The sequence below is a fragment of the Lepisma saccharinum genome, chromosome 20 (assembly GCF_977018435.1).
Source record: "Lepisma saccharinum chromosome 20, izLepSacc3.1, whole genome shotgun sequence".
Taxonomy (NCBI): Eukaryota; Metazoa; Arthropoda; class Insecta; order Zygentoma; family Lepismatidae; genus Lepisma; species Lepisma saccharinum.
In genome coordinates, this window is record NC_139248.1 from 60,813,835 (window position 1) to 60,835,546 (window position 21,712).

The 21,712-nt window shown below is 37.1% G+C and overlaps 1 protein-coding gene across 1 annotated transcript in view; it reads right to left on the reverse strand.

Annotated features, from left to right (window-relative positions):
- Positions 1 to 19,414, reverse strand: part of LOC146003488 (relaxin receptor 2-like) — a 354,498-nt gene extending 335,084 nt beyond the window's left edge. Inside the window, exons 1-2 of the mRNA XM_083141779.1 lie at positions 19,326 to 19,414; positions 13,537 to 13,608 (exon numbers count right to left, since the gene is read on the reverse strand). Coding sequence (XP_082997905.1) covers positions 13,537 to 13,608; positions 19,326 to 19,414 — 161 coding nt within the window. The remainder of the gene's footprint in view (positions 1 to 13,536; positions 13,609 to 19,325) is intronic.
- Between the last annotated feature and the right edge of the window lie 2,298 nt (positions 19,415 to 21,712).

Genomic DNA, 21,712 nt, shown 5'->3' on the forward strand with positions numbered 1-21,712 from the left:
CTAGCCGGAATATTGTTTAGTACCAGGAGGAATGCTAACTAACTAACTAACTAACTCCCTAGCCTTCTAGCCTTCTTAAACCCGAAGGTTCATGACGGCAGCAACACAGGCCTTCCATCTTTCCCTATCTTGAGGAAGATCTATGTACTCTTTTCCATCCCTACCGATTTTCCTTAGGTCCATCTCAACGTTGGCCCTCCATCTTCGTTTGAATTTGAATTTGAATTTAAAATCTTGGGTGTGTCAGCACTAAGGCTATTTTGCACCCGTCACATTATACGGGGTCGAGCCCCTTATCGTTACAAATAACAACTCTAACGTTGCAGAACAAAAATCATAAAATATTAAAATCTTCTGACTTTCGTTAAAAGCTGAGGCTATAAAGGGGCACTCAGCACACATAAGGACAAAAGAACAGGACTTAACAAACACAATTATACTGGCCATGGGGCCAGTCGCCAGAGCCTCGTTAGTCTTGAGTCCAGGGTGTACTAACGTGGAAGTGAGGTTGACATTTGGTGTACTACGTGGAAGGAGCAGCCCTTACACCCCCTCCATCTTCGTCTTGGCCTTCCTACAGGTCTCTTACCATCAGGTTTCCAAACAAGAATCCTGTAAACTCCTCTTTCCTCTCCCATTCGTGCCACATGGCCTGCCCACCTAAGTCTTCTTGATTTAATTATTTTAATAATATCTGGACATGAATACAAATTATGTAGTTCTAAATTATGTAACCTTCTCCACTCACCTGTCTCCTCATCCCTTTTAGGTCTAAATATTTTCCTAAGGATCTTATTTTCAAATACTCTCAATTTATGTTCCTCTTTCAATGTAAGGGACCAAGTTTCACATCCATAAAATACTACAGGCAAAATTACTGTTTTGTATATTTTAGCTTTTAGTTTCTTAGATATTAAACGAGAAGTCAAAAGTTTATGAAGAGTGAAGTAACATGCATTTCCTTAATTAAGCCTACTTTTTATTTCCTCTTTAATATAATTTTCATTTGTTAATATTACTCCTAAGTATTTGAATTTGGAAACTGGTTCAAACGAGTTGTTATCGTAGGGACCTCTGCGTGATAAACTGCGGGGGCGGGTTAGCGCTATGGTAAATTGTGCGCTCGTAGAATGAAAGTCTTGGTAAGTGCAATTCTCTGTGTTTTGGGGCAAAAGGCAACCGGGAGAAGTTGATGATGGATTTGTTATGGAAAGATATATATTCGGCGAAGGGTAGAAGTGTAAATATAAGTTGTACATAAAAAGAGATAACTACGTGAGACGTTAATTTCTTATCAACAACCTTCAGCCAATGGGCGCAGCTGTCATTCTGCTCGTCTACTCCACGTGGAGTCTCAGTCATATGACTGCGGATACTCTGTTGCGGTACTTTGCAACTTCAATGTGGAGACCGTGGGAAGGTGGTTATGCACGGAGAGACAAGGTGGCGTAGAGTAGATGTGGAGAGTAGATGTGTGGCAAGACTGTGCGGTGAATTTGTTTGTTGCAGCTGGTGGAAGCGCTCCGTCGACTTCATAGCCAGCCGGTCGTTAAAGTAAGTAGGGAGAACGCTTCGTTCTAAGCCACCCCCAAAATTTTGGTTTACTCTTATTGTGTACACCTATACAGTTATATACTCAAAATCGAACTTTGACTGTTACAAAAGTGATACAATACAAGCGCAAAAAAAAAAGTCAAAGCTCAAATTCCAATTTTCATAGTGCAAAATTGCTAATTTTCGAAAATCCCTCTATAACTTTTGCTAAAATTTTATTTTTCAATAATTAAAGCGAAGTGCTAAGTTAAAAGTAAGTGCTAAGTTACTTCCGGTCCACTTCCGGTCCACTTCCGGTCCACTTCCGGTCCACTTCCGGCTTATTTGACAGACACTTGTGGGTTACTCTGGTGTCTTCTGATTGGCTTACTGTTTCAGATGCGGTCCGTGCTTAGGCTATTTAAAGAGTTTTCGTATTACTGATGAGTTAATATTGTGAGAATAGTTGAAGAGTATAGAGGTGTTGTTCCAGTGTTCTTCAGTAGTCAGAGAAGGGGGTACGAGCAAATACCCTCCTCTCCCCAAAATCTAACAATTTCATAGTGAGCTCTCTTAGTGTAATTTAACTGAAAATCATGATTCTAGCTGATTTTACAAGTTTAAAAACTGAAAATTTGTTTTACGCAAGAGTTCAAATTCCAATTTTATTGTATAAGAATTCTTTTATAGTTGCAGAAGTTCAAAAAACACAGTTCTACTATTGCATTCCACAATATGTCTAAAAGTATATCGAACTAGACGGGTCTAATAATTTCTTAAATGCAATTATTTTTCCAAAGAAACTTCTGCAACACAGAAATGTTGGCAAGAATTCTCATCTAACTTAATTGTTGACAAAATCAATAGTTTTGCATTCCCCGAGTGTGCGTGCGTGTGTGTAGATGTGACGTCAACTTCTTAAGAATCTCACGTCAATAATACTAGCTTGGGAAGGTCGTGACATTTCTTTTTCTCTATAAAAAAGAGATAGAGGATCATGTAACTTGCTTGACGTAGACAGGATGTCAACAATGCATTCATAACTAACATGTGATTATTCAAAAATTCAAATAGTGCAGTGGAAAACAACTAACTTAGTTTAAAAGTGTTTTTTCTAGTAAATAGAATCTTATTAAATTTTGACTTGATTGTGAGTTTTGTGTTTTTCCCCGAGAAAATTTATATATAAATACCAAGAAACTTCTATTTAAATAACATCTTGTAAAAAATGACAACTTGTATAACTGACTTACCACTTGAACTGCTATACAAGATTTTTGAATACACAGTCGATGGAGGTGAGGATGTTGCGAGACTCGTTGAGTTAAGCAAAATAGTGCCTGAATTTTATCCACCGTGCGAGATGATTTTTATGGACAATCTTCGCAAAATAAGTGGTATTAAAAACGTTCAGAATCTAGATTCACGTTTTCGGGCTGCAAGCAAAAAAATGGCCGATAGAATGGACGAGCTTCATGAGGGGAGGGAAGGAAGGAGACGGTATACGGATGATTGGTATAAGTCAAATGCTGAAACAAACAGAATTATTACACAACTTATTGCTTTGACTGAGGCACGAACTTTTTTCTAACCTGACATGATATATAAATAAAATACTATTACTAAAAAGGAGATAAACGGATTAACTTTTGCAAGCAACCAAATCTTATGAAATATTGATAAAAGATATGCTTAATAATATAAACAAATGAAAATTATATTAAAGAGGAAATAAAATAAAAAGTAGACTTAATTCAGGAAATGCATGTTATTTCTCTCTAAGAAATTAAAAGTTAAAATATATAAAATAGTAATTTTACTTGTAGTATTATATGGATGTGAAACTTGGTCAAATATAAATTAATGTGTATTTAAAAATAAAATTGTTAAGAAAATATTTGGACCTAAAAGGGATGAGAAGATAGGTTAGTGGAGAAGGTTACATAATTTAGAATTACATAATTTATATTTATGTCCAGATATTATTAGAATAATTAAATAAAAAAGAGTTAGGTGGACAGGATATGTGCTACAAAGTCTGAATGGGAGAGAAAAGAGGAGTTTATAGAATTTTTGTTGGGAAACTTGATGGTAAGAGGAGGCCTAGACGAAGATAGAAGTACAATATTGAGATGGATCTAAAGGAAATTGCTAGGGATGGTTAAGAATATATAAATGGATAGATGGAAGGCCTGTGTTGCTGCATCTACGAATTTTTGGGTTTAAGAATACTAGAGAGTTAGTTAGTTATGAAATTACATGGCACTATAAAAAAAATACAATTCCTGGCATAGAATGAACTTTTTAAAAAATGAAATTTATTTCTTCATAATGAACTTTAACCTATAGCATTGTACAAAAAAGAGATTACTTGAAAAGTAATATTAATGCAATTGAAATAAAAGTATCAGAGGTGCAAATAAATTTAGAAAGGGGTGGCAACCTAAAATAAACTTGATGAAAATTGGCTGACTATTTTAAATAGATGGAAAAATTGCTTTAATGATTTTTTAAATGTTCATGTAAGAGATAAATCAGAAATAAATGAAGCAAAACTTATAGTCCCAGAAACTAACTTGATTGAATTTAAAAATGCTAAAAAGATAAATTATTCGTATTTGGAATACCTAAGAATCTTGTTAATATGTCTGACAAATGTACAATTTATGAAATGTTATAAAACAAAGATGCATTATATTTATTGCTTTTTAATTTTGTCTTAGAATATGCTGTTAGGAAGGTAAAAAAAACTAACAAAATAATGTGACTTATGCAGATGATGTAAATACAATTAAGAATAATGTTAAAATATTTTTCAAAGCAGCAAAGAGAAAATTACAGGCCGAAACCAAGTGATAATTATTCGGTTTTGAACCAGTTTCCAAATTCAAGTACTTAGGAGTAATACTAACAAATGAAAAGTAGGATTAATTCGGAAAAATGCATGTTATTTTTCTCTTCATAAATTTTTGTCTTCTTGTTTAATATCTAATAAACTAAAACTTCAAGTATACAATAACAGTAATTTTGTCTGTGGATACGAAAATTTGATCTCTTGAAGATAAATTGAGGTGTATTTGAAAATAAGATTCTTAGGAAAATATTTTAGCCTAAAAGGGATCAAGAAACAAGTGAATAGTGATAGTTACATAATTTAGAAGTACATAATTTATATTTGTTTCCAAAATATTATTAGATTGATGATTAAATCACGAATACCTAGGTGGGTACGAATGAGAAAGGAATAAAGGAGAGTTTACAAGAGTTTTGTTGTGGAAAACCTGATGGTAAGAGACCAAAACGAAGATGGAGGCGGACCTAAAAAGAAATCTGTAAAGATTGGAATAGAATATATATAAATTTTGCTCAGGATAAGGACAAATTAAACTGTAACCATGAACTTTCGGATTCAAGAAAGCTAGAGAGTTAGTTAGTTAATTGATATTCAATGTAATATAATTTAACATATTTCAGAAACTAAAAGGCAGCAACATGGTATTCATATTGACAAGGGAATTCCTACAAAATTTTATTTTTTTTCCTCGTAAGTTTACCAATAGTACTTACTTACTAATTGTAAAGATGAGGATGACAATACGTTCCATCGTTCCTATATAAACGTTTCAACGTTTCGGTAAACGTTTTGGTAACGTTTCAACGTTTCGATAAACGTTTTGGTAATATTATAAACATTTTTTATAGGGCACAAATAGCACATTATATTTTAGTGATAAATTGAATACAGGTAAGCGCAGAATAACACTGAAAACCCTTATTCACCTTAATATTTCAAATCCCTGACTACTGTCATGAATATCTGATTTTGTGTGTGTGTGTGTGTGTGTATGTGTGTGTTTTGTTGTATGCTCGTGAGTATAGGTTAGGTTTTTATACCCGTATGTATTTTTTTTATCATTTTTTTCTGTAACTTTTTTTCTTTGTAATTTTATATTTCTCTTTCTATATTTTAATATTTACCTTTCTATGTAATGGTTTAAATGTTGTTGAAAACATGGTTAAGTGGTAGAAAAGGCTACAAAGCCTTAACTTCGCCATGATAAACAAGACGCAATAAATAAATAAATAAATAAATAAATATTCCGGCTAGTAGCATTCTTCTTGATAGTAAACAATATTCCGGCTAGTAGCATTCGTCTTGATAGTAAACAATATTCCGGCTAGTAGCATTCCTCTTGATAGTAAACAATATTCCGGCTAGTAGCATTCCTCTTGTTAGTAAACAATATTCCAGCTAGTAGCATTCATCTTGATAGTAAACAATATTCCGGCTAGTAGCATTCCTCTTGTTAGTAAACAATATTCCGGCTAGTAGCATTCCTCTTGATAGTAAACAATATTTCGGCTAGTAGCATTCCTCTTGATAGTAAACAATATTCCGGCTAGTAGCATTCCTCTTGATAGTAAACAATATTCCGGCTAGTAGCATTCCTCTTGTTAGTAAACAATATTCCGGCTAGTAGCATTCCTCTTGATAGTAAACAATATTCCGGCTAGTAGCATTCCTCTTGTTAGTAAACAATATTCCGGCTAGTAGCATTCCTCTTGTTGGTAAACAATATTTCGGCTAGTAGCATTCCTCTTGATAGTAAACAATATTCCTGCTAGTAGCATTCCTCTTGTTAGTAAACAATATTCCGGCTAGTAGCATTCCTCTTGTTGGTAAACAATATTTCGGCTAGTAGCATTCCTCTTGATAGTAAACAATATTCCGGCTAGTAGCATTCCTCTTGTTGGTAAACAATATTTCGGCTAGTAGCATTCCTCTTGATAGTAAACAATATTCCGGCTAGTAGCATTCCTCTTGTTAGTAAACAATATTCCGGCTAGTAGCATTCCTCTTGTTGGTAAACAATATTTCGGCTAGTAGCATTCCTCTTGATAGTAAACAATATTCCTGCTAGTAGCATTCCTCTTGTTAGTAAACAATATTCCGGCTAGTAGCATTCCTCTTGTTGGTAAACAATATTTCGGCTAGTAGCATTCCTCTTGATAGTAAACAATATTCCGGCTAGTAGCATTCCTCTTGTTGGTAAACAATATTTCGGCTAGTAGCATTCCTCTTGATAGTAAACAATATTCCGGCTAGTAGCATTCCTCTTGTTAGTAAACAATATTCCGGCTAGTAGCATTCCTCTTGTTGGTAAACAATATTTCGGCTAGTAGCATTCCTCTTGATAGTAAACAATATTTCGGCTAGTAGCATTCCTCTTGATAGTAAACAATATTCCTGCTAGTAGCATTCCTCTTGTTAGTAAACAATATTCCTGCTAGTAGCATTCCTCTTGTTGGTAAACAATATTCCGGCTAGTAGCATTCCTCTTGTTAGTAAACAATATTCCGGCTAGTAGCATTCCTCTTGTTGGTAAACAATATTTCGGCTAGTAGCATTCCTCTTGATAGTAAACAATATTCCGGCTAGTAGCATTCCTCTTGTTAGTAAACAATATTCCGGCTAGTAGCATTCCTCTTGTTGGTAAACAATATTTCGGCTAGTAGCATTCCTCTTGATAGTAAACAATATTCCTGCTAGTAGCATTCCTCTTGTTAGTAAACAATATTCCGGCTAGTAGCATTCCTCTTGATTGTAAATCAATATTCCGAGTAGTAGCATGCCTGACGTAAGCACTGCTTATGTGTTGTATCTGACCGTACCTGTGACGTCTACATCAGCTGAGATGTCGTTAAATTGATCAAAAATTACTGAGAAACACAATGAGAAAAGTGTAATTGAGTGGTAAAATGGTAAAGTGTTCCCCTGTGCATAGCACCACGCCATGAAGGCGTATAGGGGGTGTGGGGGTAACGCCCCACACTTTCTTGATCCGGTCGTGAGTGGGGGTGATGTGATCAGCATCACGCCCCTGACCGCCTTTACCCCCAGGGTTTCCCCCAGGTACCCATGTTATTCGACGCTGGGTGTGCGCCGGGGCCGCTTCCACCGTTAGAAAAGTTCCCGGATTTGATCCGGCCGGGGATCGAACCCGGGACCTTTTGGACTAATTGAGTGGACTAGTGCTATTAAGCATGGATAGCGATCGGGCTCGGAAACTGGATTTGACAAACTAGCACAAGAATTTTCTTCCCTGAAAAAAAGCTGAGGACTGGTAATGGTCATTTAACAATATCGTACTTTTTGTAGTAACGGTGCATTTTAAACATATATATATATATATATATATATATATAATATATTTTATTACAGTTTGTCTGTCGTCTTAAACTTTCATATAAATTTTTTCATTGATTCAAATTACATGTATGTATTTTAATATTTGATAGTTAACAAAATTGTATGTACATAATATAAATGTTGGCCTGAATTAATATTTTAGAAAAGAGATACATATTCTTTAAACGAGTAGGGGCGCACAACTAAAAGTTGCGGGGGGAGGGCCCATAGCGTGTTAGTTACGCTACTGCTTATGCTTTTATTTAATGAGAGGGATTCTGCTTATATTACCTCTAGATATATGTATTTTTGACTTAGGCGTGGTTATTATGCAAGAATATTGATTTTCAATTGTTTACTTTTCATTATTTCAATAATATAAATATCTTCACAATGATAGAAATCCTGAGCAACTGTTGTAACGAATACTCACAGATTATATTGTTAAAATTTCATCTTCGTATACCTAATAGTTTTTGCGAAAATGGAACAAAAAAATTACAGGATAACATTATCCAGATAGGCAATTCAAATTCACATTAAGTCACTCCCAAATGTTAGTCTGCCCATATGTAAATCGTAACAAAGTTAATAAAAAGAAGGGTATAGATGGCAATAATTATAAAACGGGTAGTTTTCCCACATATTAGTTAAGATTAAGTGTAGATTCAATCCCTGAAAAGGCTTCAAACATAACACCAGATTCCCAATATGCATGAAAATGGAAGCGACAATTCTGACTTAGGCCCGACCCTGTGGCTGAGTGGTTAGCACATCGCTTGGTTGTTTGTGAATGTCCATTTATCAATTTCATCATTTCATCACTCATCCCCATCTTCGCAAATTAGCCAAGAGGCACAAAACGCGAAGTAAAATAAACTAAATCAAATCAAATCAAATCAAACAATTCTGACTTAGATTCACAATACACGCAGATTATTACTTCATCATTCGTAAGTCAATATGAACGTTGCTCTATGATCTACAATATTTTTTTAAAAAAATAGGCCGCGAGGTTGAAATTAGCTCACAAGGGTTCATATCTTAAAAATACGTTACTAAATCATATACTGTAATGTATAATAGCCAATATTTTCATCTGCTAGAACTCTAAAATTGGAAAAACTGTATTTTTAACAAGTAAGATCCTTCTTGTAACTGTATGATGGTACTCTCAATATTACACGTAAAGTACATTTTTTTAGGGCAAGCTTTTATAAGGTACCCTCGTATGATCTTGCCCATACTTGGTTATGAGCTCAATGCATTCTACATAAACTCCTCATCCAAGATGTAATTTAAAGTACCAGAATTAAAACCAAATACATTAAAAATGTTAAAAAATAGAATATTATCAATATTATTGTGACGAAAGTTCTCGTTTTTCAAGAACTCCCTTCCCCAGTGTTTTCTGGATCGGACTGAATATCTTGGAACGGTCAAAAATTTCATATTTTGTCTTAAAAGAGACTGGACTTTTTACCTCTGAAATGCGTCGCTTCCAAGGCTTAATCGTGTCTACCTTCAAAGTGCCGACTATTATGTGTAAGAATACATTTATGTTGATTGTTAGATTTATCGTGCACAATAACTGGAAAAATACAGAAATTAAATCTGTGTGACGCAGTAAGTTGACCTAACGAAGTGTGTTTGGAACTGCCTAGGACTTTTATTGGCAAGTCTTCACCTTTTTCATATGTATTTGTATTAGGGATTGCCAATTTTTTTAAAAAATACTTTTCGATTCTTGAAAGTAAAATTTTAAGATCTTTTGCTATTTTCAGAAAAAAATCTTTTTTAGGAAAAAAAAATCGCTCTCGATATATTTCTCGCAATTTATTTCCTAGTTTTCGAAAAACGGATTTTTCGATTTTAATTTTTTGGAAAAAGAGTGCCCATGCGTATTTTATAACCGTTTCCCATCCCTACAACGTGGCTACAAAAGATTCTACAAAGTCGGAATCTTTAGAAGTTGTTGGAGATTTTCGTCTTCTTGAAGTATATTATTCTTAGAAAGGTCAGGTCAACAGGGAAAATAGTATTTTAAAAATATTATTTTTCCTTGTTGCCCTGTATTACACACGAATTATTGCATATTGCCGGAATTTAGATGCACACATGTACTACACACATTTCAAATCGCTTACTTGGCTTGTTCACTAATGAGAACAAATCGTATCGGAAAAAAAAATCCGACAGACCATACATCTAATCCGACTGAAACATCAGTCAGGAGTACGAATAAGGGTGTGTGGCTGAATGTCAAAATTTACCTCATGATATTGCGGCATATGGCAGCGAAACGCAGTATTTACCCGAAGACGGCAGATTTCGAAAACTCGACTTTACAAAGGAAAACTTCGAAAATGAATTTTTCGATTATCAGCTGTTCTTTTTATATAAAAAAATTAGTTTCTCGTTTCTGGAACAAAAATCGTTTTTCGTATCTCCAAAAGTTATCATTTTTAAAAAAAAATTTCAATTTTCATTTTTCGAAAGAAGGATTTTTCGATTTGGAATTTTATGAAAAAAAAAGTGGCTATGCCTAGAGTGTATGTTGAGGATAGATTCAAGGTCACGAACGTTATTTTCAACACAAAACGATTTCTATGGAAGGTTGGAATCCGTCGTAATCAAGTTGAAATTGAACCCACGATCACGTAAATAAAATCTATAAAATGTTCAGAATTCGATATTATTCAATTATTTTCTAGTTATTTGACATGAAAAGTGCCTATGAAATTTTGCTTATTGCACAGGATGAAGAAGAAAAATATTCGAGACACTTTTAATAGCATTGGCAACATTTTACACTTGTCATCTCTGGTTATTCATTTTCGTTGGAGAAATGGAATATTTGCGCGCAAATGTTTCTACGGTACACGGTAGTAGGCAGCAGTACTTTCACAACAATGTACATAATCATAGGCGTTACTTTGGGGGACATGGGACACTCCCCTCAAATTGTTAGGCTTACAAAATTTTCGAAGTTGAGGGTTCATTTTTGTTAACCTCCTGAGATCTAAGTTTTATGTTCTGTCTCCCAAAGTATTCCCTATAATACTTGAGCATTACTTTGGTTTTCGCTATTCGATCCTTAAAGTATTGTTAATAAATATACAGGATATAATTTTAATGGCGCCCTTGGACCACAGAAAGGTATAGAGGACATTAAAACAAAGAGCTTTTTTTTCAGTAACATTTTTATTGTTGGTGCGTCGTTTCGGCGCTACAGTCGTTAAAAAAAAGTTTTGCCGCCTGCATGCTGGCAACCTAACCCAATATTTGATCGCACTTGTGACGTCATTTCCAGCCATGAAGCGGTACGTTCCAGGATTATCAGGCACACACACATTTTGTTAAAAATGATATAGCTACAATCATCCACATTATGTATCGTAAAACAAAACGAGGGAACGCGTTCAGTAACCCAACGGAAAGTGACCAAACGACGCGAAAAATGGTAGAAAAACAACGTATTCAAATAAAAGTGGTAATATCGAAATTTGACTCAACCTACATGTCAAAGATTTGCAAATGTCGTTGCCAAGCTGACATCTACAGTTTAGTCTATACATTTGTCCTTCTGATACTGGTTGTCTGTTCCTTGCAACACTGCCGTAAGCTATTTCGCCGCAGGAAATGACGTCACAAATGCGATCAAATGATGTGTTGGGTTGCCAGCATTCGGGCGGCAAGACAGGCTTTTTTGTACGACTGTAGAGTCGAAACGACACACAAACGACAAAAAAGTTACTGAGAAAAGTAGTTTGTTTTGATGTCCTCTAAACGTTTCTCCGGCATTCTCATGAAATGCCTAGTCACTTCTGTGCGAGACGTTATGTATGTTGCCTAACTCGAGGACGGTGGTAGAAGTTGCCATTGAAAATTTGCTATTAAAATCTACTTATGGACGTATAGTTAGGCAACACACACAACACCTTGCACGGAAGCTAGTATTTCAGAATCTAGGTGTCCCATTTTATTGTCTGTGACTGTACATAGATTTTCAATTAACATTTTTATGTATATCAAAACTGAAAGAAACAGCCCATGTTTTTCCTTTAATCGCTTAACATATACAACAGAGCAGCGGCGGCGCCATGATTAATCCTCTAGGGTTGCAGAGGGGGTGCGGAAAGACATTTCGGGGGTGCGGAATGAAATTTAGGGAGTGCGATGTTGAAAACAATGAAAATATGATATATGCATACATGCTTTAACCATTACATCAAATACAAATCAAATTTTAGTAGGCTTTTATGAAAATATACAAATGAAACTGTTTTTTCCCGTCATAAGCGACACTGCTTGGATTTTCCCCTACGATTTCTAATTTGTTTACAAGAATTAGCGACATTTGCGTACGTGCAGCAGCAATAGCGTCTCTGAAGAAAGTATTTCCCGAGGCTCAGATCAGTGGTTGTAATTATCACTTTAACCAATGTTAGTGGCGAAAGGTGTAGGAGTTGGGAATGACAAACGATTACAAAATAGATCCAGACGTGCGGCTGTGTATAAGAATGTGTTCAGCTCTGGCTTACCTCCCTGTGGCTGACGTCGATGATGGATGGCTATGTGTGATGGAAGATGCGCCAAACCACGACATATTGAGAATTTTTTTGGATTATTTCGTTGAACAGTGGATGAGGAACTCTGTTTTTAACATTTCCATGTGGAACTGCTCCCAACAGCGGCACAGGACTAACAATGCAGTCGAGAGATGAAACCATACAGTTAATGTATTGACGGAAAAGTCAAGTCCTAACGTGTACCAATTAGTGAAGACTTGAAGATTAGAAGCTGTGTACAACGATGTCAGTACATTACATTAGATGAGAGAATACAATGAGCGTTTGCCGACTATGAAATGCATAGAGATCTTAAGCGCTTTTTGAGGAGAATGGCGTACGTTCAGAAATTAGAATGAAAATAGTAAGATGTTGGTTCAATTACAAGAGAAACGACGCATTCTACATTGACAAGGGATTGCAGTCTGCTCCTATACTGACAAAGGATCTAAAAAATCCGTCATTGACAAAGGATAAATACATCCAGTTTTTAAACACCCAGCTTCCATGATACCAGTGTGAAGGAAAACTAATACAGGTTTTAAAAAACACATCAGCTTCCATGATGCTGCCAGTCCTAAGCCTGGATGAAGTGTGACGGGAAGCTATTTACACTTTGTGACGCAGATGACGGTGTCGCAACTGTCATGGAATATATTTTCCATACAGTGTCGCTTATGACGGCAGAAATGCTAGTGTCGCATACGACGGTGTCGCAAAAGTCGTGGATTCGAACAAAGCTTGTTAAGGCAGGCCAATGACATACAATTGACGTATATTGCGTCTTACAAAAGACGGAACAATCCTTAACAACAATAATGACGAAAGAAATACATCAACCGCTGACCACTGTAGAGATTGTCACCTAGTGCATGATGTAAATTCAGCTTCTCTTTCAGATAATGATCAATGGTTTTGCCTATACAATGATCGGGATCTCACTTCAATTCAAACCATTCTACACTCAATATGACTGCATGGTATCAATAAGTGATAAAATAATATGGCAATGCAAGAGTTAATATATATATATATTTTTTTTGTAATAAGAAGTTTTGAAGGGGTGCGGATGAAAATTAAAGTGTGCGCAAACAACCCATCGCATCCCCTGACGACGCCCCTGCAAAAGAGGGTTAACTATAAAACTTTCCCACAGCACTAACATCCAATGATAGATGACACTATATTTATTAACGATGTGTAAAGAAAATATAAAGTCAGAAGAAGAAAAGAGATACTTACAGCTCCGTCAAAACTTTCAGCTGCTGGAAGATGTTAGGAGCTAAATTCTTGATTTTGTTGTAACTCAAATTTCTGAAACGAAATAAAGGGAAGGGTTGTTAACATCTCGCTAGAAAATAACCTCTTCAACTTCCTTTAAATGTTCTGTTTTTGCAATTTAATATCTAACTAGTCTTAATTCAACACTTTATTGTTTCAAGACTACAAGATATAGGGGAGAGTTTGCCGAAATTCGACCAGTTGGTACTATTTTGCTTCTGCATCAAAAACAAGACACAGAAAAAGAACGAAATTCTTGGTATGAGATTGAGAAGCACAAACTATTAGCTTTCACTACATATATGTATTTCAACAAAAAATGCAGGAACTAATACAATAGGGTACATAAACGAAAGTAGTGACATCAGTCTATTATAGGCAACTGGTTTCCTAACTTGGACCACAAGTTGCTTAGGTTGAACCGCTCACAATAGGCATGTACGTATGTATATCTTCGGTATCTAGACACCTGCAGCACTCACTGCACACACCATTGTGGTATTTACTCCACGTTCGCTGGCTGTAACAGCACCTACCTGTGTTTTTCCTTTCTTTGCTACAATTTTTTTGTGGACGTTTCTGGACTGTGGTGAAACCTGACTCATCCACGTTGAATATTCGGTCAGTTGTAAAACGAGAAAAATTATACCTTCTACTACACTCGTTCAAGCCATAGTCCCCATTATTGTATGCTGCTATAGCCATTTGCAATTCAATTAAAAATTCCATCTCTGTCCACAGCCCATACTTTCCCCGGTCCAATTTGGGAAACACGTGGTGGTCCAACTTAGGCAATTATACCCCGTTAATAAAAATGTGACGCTACAAGAACATACGCAACTAAACCATAGTTTTACCACATGTAGTTAGTGGTTAATGAATGGCACTTTTATATACTACAGGACATTTGATTACTTACCCCTAGTCTACACAAGAGCTTAAGATCAGAAGCACAATAATTGCAACACGAACAATGGAGACACAATAACAGCACTCCTACATCGTCGAACGTCTCTAGTTGACTGACCATTCAGTCATTTGTACATGGCACTAAGGTCAACCAGTAGTGCCAACTCATCTGTTTCAAATACTCGTCTATAGGCAAAAACAAAGTTAGTCCAACTTAGGCAACGGTCCAATTTCGGCAACTCTCACCTATACAATCTTCATCATTCTTAACAATTTACATCTAGCCCACGACAATAATAGTTCAGTAGAGTCCCGATAATTCGAGATAGACGGGACGGAAACTAACTTGAATTCCAATACAAACTCGGATGGGATAAGCCAGGGAGAGCGTAAACAAAAAACAATAGAACCAAAATCTACAGTTTGTGAAAAATTGAATATACAGTATTCTTATGAATATTGTACTTACACTTAGTATAGTAGTAAGAAGTTGGGTAAGCAATAGTTCAAGAATACTGAACTTATACTTTAAAGAAATGCTCTTCTGTAGAGTGCCACACACGTAAATTTGCCGTTGCGTAGAAACGAATTTTCGTTTCGTCTCCCTCTCTCTTAGCATCATGTGTTCTACCCTGCTCGAAAACCTTCGCTATTGTTGCCACATTGTCATTCCATTCCTGGACACACTCGCGCAAACATCATTGAAAACAATTGAATAGCGCACCAGCTCGCGGTTCCCACCGTTCGGTAGGGACGCTAATGTGGCAATATAGCACGGCGTAGTGCTTGCTTCTTTTATGCAGTGCATGTTCATTGGCTAGCTAGTAACTAGTGTTGCCAACTGTAATAATGAAGCACTATTTCTGTCACGGAAGGGGAAAAGGCAAGTAAAGTGGCGGTGAGTTTTGTTGGATTGGAAGCACCATATTTTTATTTTATACTAAGTATTTGACCGGTTTGACGTTGTGTGCGTGTATTGCGTGTGTGTATGTAAAAGTGTGTGTTTGCTAATGAACGTTAAATTCCATAATGCCTCCAGTTCTGTCGAAGTTGAAATCAAAAACCTTGCATAGCCAAGCTCGGGAAATTCTAAGCAACGTGCACGAGTTCATGAAGGAGGAAGCCAGCCAGTCATGGTGTTAGCATCCCAATAAAGCATTTTGGCAAGAGAGCAGCGAACAGCAGCAACAAATTGTTCATATTTCATAATTTTGGAATTATTCAAAATAAATAAATTATGTGGCTCCAACATCATTTCAACTCTGGCTCCGGCACGTGTTCTTGTAGAAATTGCACAGAGGAGGCTGTCATTTTCGCTGCTTAATGCGATACATATTGTTTTCTGTGTTAAAATTGCCATGCTTTGATGGGTGACCAAGTTCATAGCAGGGCCGGCGGAAGGGGAGAGCGAACCGTCCCATCGCCCAGAGCGGCAAAATTTGAAGAGAAGAAAAAAATAAGCCTGTTGAAAACTGTGATCGAGCGAGATATTCTTTTGCGCTGAATAGTATTGAAATAGCATAAGAAGTCTCATTATTTATTTTATATTTTGATGTTTTAGTTAGGAATATATTGATTTTCAATTTTCCGTTGCTGCGTAATGACCGGGGGGGGGGGGGGTCGAAATAGAGCGGCATCTGCCGCCACCTCCCAGGGAGGCAAAATGACTAGCGCCGGCCCTGGTTCATAACAAAAGAAAAAGCCGCGCAGCTTATCGTCTAGTGGCAGTATATGTACTTGTTATTGTTGTGGAAGCCGGCATCCTTTGTAAATGTACAACAAAGGCAACCGACTGTCGCCGATCTCAGAGAGGAAATAATAATACTGCTTCAGGAGGAGTGTTATGGTGCAATTGTAGCGGTTTAACACGTTGGCATGTTATTATCTGCCGTTGCAGTTCCATACCAGTGTATACGGGTTTTGGGAGTGAAAAGTTCGAACGCCACCAGTGCATTAATGCAATGAAAAATAATATATATATATATATATATATATATATATATATATTTATTTTGTTTGAAATCACTCAAATAAGGAATCGTATGAAGAAGTCTTCTTTGCACCATTTTTGGTAATTTTACTTATGTGTTAGTTCATAGTTTGCGAATTTTTAGTCCATATGTATGTAGCTACATACAAAGCCACTTGTTAGTACATATTAATCCTAGTCCTGGTATAATGCATGACGTTTAAAACTCAACGTTAGATAGACCTGAATTCTCTAATTTTATTGTTGTACGTAACAGATGTGCATCGGCGCACTGCAGCGATTTTTCTATCTGCTCCATTAGCAACACTGCTTCTTTAGTTGTTTCGCGCATAGCACGGCAGAATTATCTGCGCTGGACTCTATCATAACATTGCATTGTTTCCTAGCAGCAATATCAAGCCATTGTCTGAACAACTAATTGTTGTAAGATGTTACCTCTGGCTCTGGGTGTTGTTCTGCGTTTGTCGCTTTTAAGGCAGATAAGTTTTTTTGTTGCTTATTTTAGTTTTGTCTGTTTTTTTGCTTCGTATTATACGGAACAGGATTATCGAGACTCTACTGAATATACAGTGTGTCTGACAAATCCCGCACCAGAGACCAAATCATAGAACTTGTTCGATATGACCCCCTCCAAGTTCTAAACATGTTTGGAGGCAGAACTTCGTGTTATTTCCAATGCGGTGATTTCACAACACTTTTCCTCGATCGGCGTTCGTAGATGTTGCAGATCACTAATCTTCACTTCCCATACCTGTTGCTAAACATAACCCCAAAGTGGATTTAGGTCCGGCCAACCTGGAGACTTTTCTTTATTACCTTGATTGTGTGATTACAAGCTGCCACTGACTTCATTGTTTGTAAACGTCGTCCTAGTTGGTAAAATGCTAATAATGTGTGCGAATGTGTGATTACAAATCATCATTTATTGCATTTTGTAAACACCGAGTGCTTTACTCCTTGCGCGGTCCGAGGTTTCCTCCTTGTCACCGGATCTAAATCGTTTGGATATTTGTGTCTGAGGTCACCTCAAAAGCGTAGTATACAACACTCCCATTGTCACGGTTGAAGAACTGGAACCGAGAGTGATACATGCTTGTGACCAATTCTGAAATGATCCGGGGGTGTTCGAAAGAATTTGAAACTCAATGCGGAATCGCGTACAGTATTGTATCCAGATGGAAGGACGACACTTTGAACACCTCCTTTAACAGGTACAAGTGTACAGGAATTGTAGCATAGAACAGACGTACTAGTAAAGTAGTGCTGCATTCCTTGTTAAAGTAAGTAGAATGTTCAATAAATGCAATGAGATCTCTTGATTTTTCATACTGTTTTGTTGGTATTTTACCAAGTAGGACGACGTTTATAAACGATGATGTCAGTGGCGGCTTGTAATCACACATTCGCGATTATCTCGGAAACGGCTCGTTCGCAGACCCATGTTTAGATGCTTCTATTATCGTACACTTTCACCTGTGTCAGTTTACGCTATTACTTTTGAGACACCCTGTGTATATGTATGTGTATATATATATATATATATATATATATATATATATAGCGGCGGCTCAAAGGGGAGAGCCGCCGTGTCATGGCTCTACCCTCACAAAAAGAAAAAGCACTTGCTTCGCCAAAATATAGTAATTAATACACTTACGAACGAGGAAATTCGAATGTCGTAAGCGTTCGAGCTTACAGCCGCCTCAATTCCTGCGCCGCATTTCCAGCTGTTCTCTCACTTGCTCTGGGCCAGCACAGTGTGGCCTGTGCGCAGAGGCATGCGTGGAGGCATGAAAAAGTCTCCGCAGAGAACGAGCAAGGAGATTGTAGCCGTAAGACAACCAACCGTGCCCATTTCGGCTGGCACGACGCGAGAGCTTTCGGATTGTGTTGACATAGTTGCTCTAAAGAGCCATCCAGACTTTTTTGTTATCGATTTCTTCCTTAAGAAAGATATATCCCTTGCTCTCACGCACACAGACACTCACGTGTTGCAACTGACGTTGACAATATTGAAGACATTTTCTGAACAAAAGAATTGTCTAAATATCAAAGGGAATTCGCATCAGCAGGAGATTTTTTACTTTAATATTTGTAAAAAATCACACGAAGAATCTATCAATATAAGAATTTCACTTGAAGAGATAATTTAATTTCTTGCATTGAATTTTAAAAATTGTAGATCCGCAGTTCATTTAGCAGATAATCATATTTCAGTTGTTAGTAACACCGATTGTTGATGAGTCAGATTAGAGCATTGTTACGTACACCGTTTCCCAAGGTACTATACGATATTAAATTAAATGTTAAACAACTTGGCCGTCCCACGCCAGATTTAAAAATCAATTCCATTTAAAAAAAAAAAAAAGTGGTAAAGGTGACAGGCGTCGAAATTTTAATAGTCGCATTTATTTCTAGAAACTCTGGCCGACCTCCGTGCACAGCATGCTACGACGCCAGGGATCACGGGTTCGAATCTCGGCCTGGGGATTGGTGTTATTTGTAAGTGTTCACTCATCCTTATCTTGGCGATTAGCCAAAAGTAGTACAAATGCGAAGTAAAATAAACCAATCTTAGAAACACTGAATGTGTGTCTGCAATTTTAATAAAGAAAGTTCCATTAAAATGACCTCTTTCATTAGATTTGTATGACATACGCTAGCAAAAAATTTTCGATTTATTGATCACGTTGGCACTACCATCATACTAGCTGCCAGCTGCCACTGTATATATATATATATATATATATATATATATATATATATATATATATATATATATATATATATAATTGCGGGGGTGTTCTAATTAACGTAACAGTAACATTACAAATGCCAAATCAATACTTACAATTCTTCCAGGTGAATGTTCTTCCTGAAGACACCGGCATCGAGAGACTGGAAGTAGTTGTTTGTGACATGTCTGGAAAAATAAAACATGGGAATCAAAACAATATTCTCTCACTCAAAGCTCATCTTTCTATTCTATTGTTTCGGGGGAAACATTAGTGCCCAGGGCAAAGTAAATGCAGGAGCCTCTCACGAGAAGGTTGGAAAAGGACATAGATATACAAAGGATTGTTAATTGGGATCAAAAAGAATGAAGCTGTCGATTACATAATTAGAATTAAAAGGACTGGAACTGAATGAAAGAAGGTCCTTCCTTCATTAGGCTGACAGAGAGAAAATAAACAGCAAGATCAAAGGGAAAGAACATTTAGCAAGAAGAGTAAGAAAAGAGATTTTGATCAACAAGAACGAGATGCAGCGGGAACAAAAGCGTGTGTGTAAAATGAGAAATAAAGGTAAAAACATGAATGAACATTACTGCAGAATTCTAATTTTATATACAACATGATTTCTCATCAAAATTCGAAGCATCAATCTTTCTTTAACAAAGAAATAAGTGTACAATGTTAGTTTGAGATGTGTGTTACTTTCAAAGTATCAAGGTAAAATTGAAATAGTACACTCGTTAGCAGTGTCGGCGCTTACGGGGGGGGGGTGTAGGGGCGGTGCCGTGTTGTTAGCGAACGTGCTCTTATCGAACACGTGCTCTCAGCGAACACAGCTACGGAAGGATTTGCATGTGCGTGATGTTAGCGAACACGCAAACTTGTCCTGTCTTTTTTGTCATTGAAACTGGTCATCATGCAAGTGTTGCCAGTGATAAGCCAACTTCCGTGGAGAAACACCTCAGTGGATGATGCCTCTTGACCTGACCTGACCTGACTCAACCCTGATCATTCGTCAATCGGGTCTTCCTTGTCACACAACAACTTTGCTACCTTGTGTTCTGACGTCAGACAAGGAATGCCTACGAGGTTAGGTTAGGCCTGTTACGTTAGGTTCCATTAGCATAAATACAAGGAAAAATTATTATTTAGGCTAAGATTTCATTGATTGCTTTGTTGTTTTAAGTTCACTTTATGCACACAGAGGCTAATCAGGACTGGACCTACAGTTTAAAGTGCGATCCGAACCACTATGTGCCTCCACCGGGTATCGAACCCGGGATGTCCTTATTACAAGGCGATGACGCTGGCACTGCGCCATCGGGGAGGCCTATTTAGGCTAAGATGACTAAACATAGCTAGCCTAACTTAACAACGTAAGTTGCTAACGCCTAAAATTAAAAAAGCGTTATCCCGTGATGTCAGAACACAAGGGTGCTCAAGTGTTGTGAGATAAGTGAGACCCTTCTTCAATCTACTGTGAAACCAGCAAGATGTGTGAAATGGAATTAAAAATATACAGCTAACAGCATAATTGGGTATTTATAATTTCACGTGCTCTTAGCGAATACCGGAAGGAAGGTATTTGCAGGTACGTGCTGTTAGCGAACACACAAACTTGCCCTGTCTTGTTTGCACGTTCGCTACGAGCACGAAATCGTAGGGGCAGTAACCCCCCCCCCCCACACACACACACACACACTTTTACCACTTTTGCCCCGCACAAGGCGAACCTTATGTACCAAGGGAAAATAAACTATCATTGCCCCCGCAGCTTTGGAACACAATCGCCGATACTGCCCGTGAACGGAAAAAGCCACCCAGCCTTGAAAATTTCAAAGTCGAAATCTGCACGGTGTGACAACAAAGCAGATAGTGTAGCAAACCTCACGTACGAGAAAGTAACATCACCAGAACGTCGAAGCCTTACTGAGGTTGCCACCCCGGTGGCGTAGTCGTAGAGTCGTTGCCTTGTAATCAAGGGATCCCAGGTTCGATACTCGGTGGAGGCACATAGTAGTTTGGATCCCACATTAAACTGTAGGTCCAGTCCCGATTACCCTTACTGTGTATTAAGTGGACTTAAAACACCAACTCAATCAATCAAATCTTAGTGATGTTATAACAGACATGTAATTGGTGTATTTACTTATTTCTGACGAATAATTATCACTAGGGAACAGCCATTTTGTATCCTGTTAGCTAGTATGTGTTCTTAACTATTTTCGGCATGCTGATTTCGGATTTGCTACTAATTTTTCTACATCACGTACCATTTTCGAGATACGCGTGACGTCATATTTCGTATAATATGGTTAATGTATGCACTGCTGAATTCCGCTTTTGTTGTAATCTGTCAACACTGCAAACTTTTTGCGTGCCAAATCATCATGTATACCTTCAGTCGTGTCCTATGTGTTGGTATGTGAGGTTTAACCCTGTGTGCCACAATAAAATATATTATTACATATCGTAATAAATAAACATGCAGTTTACAGCGTTT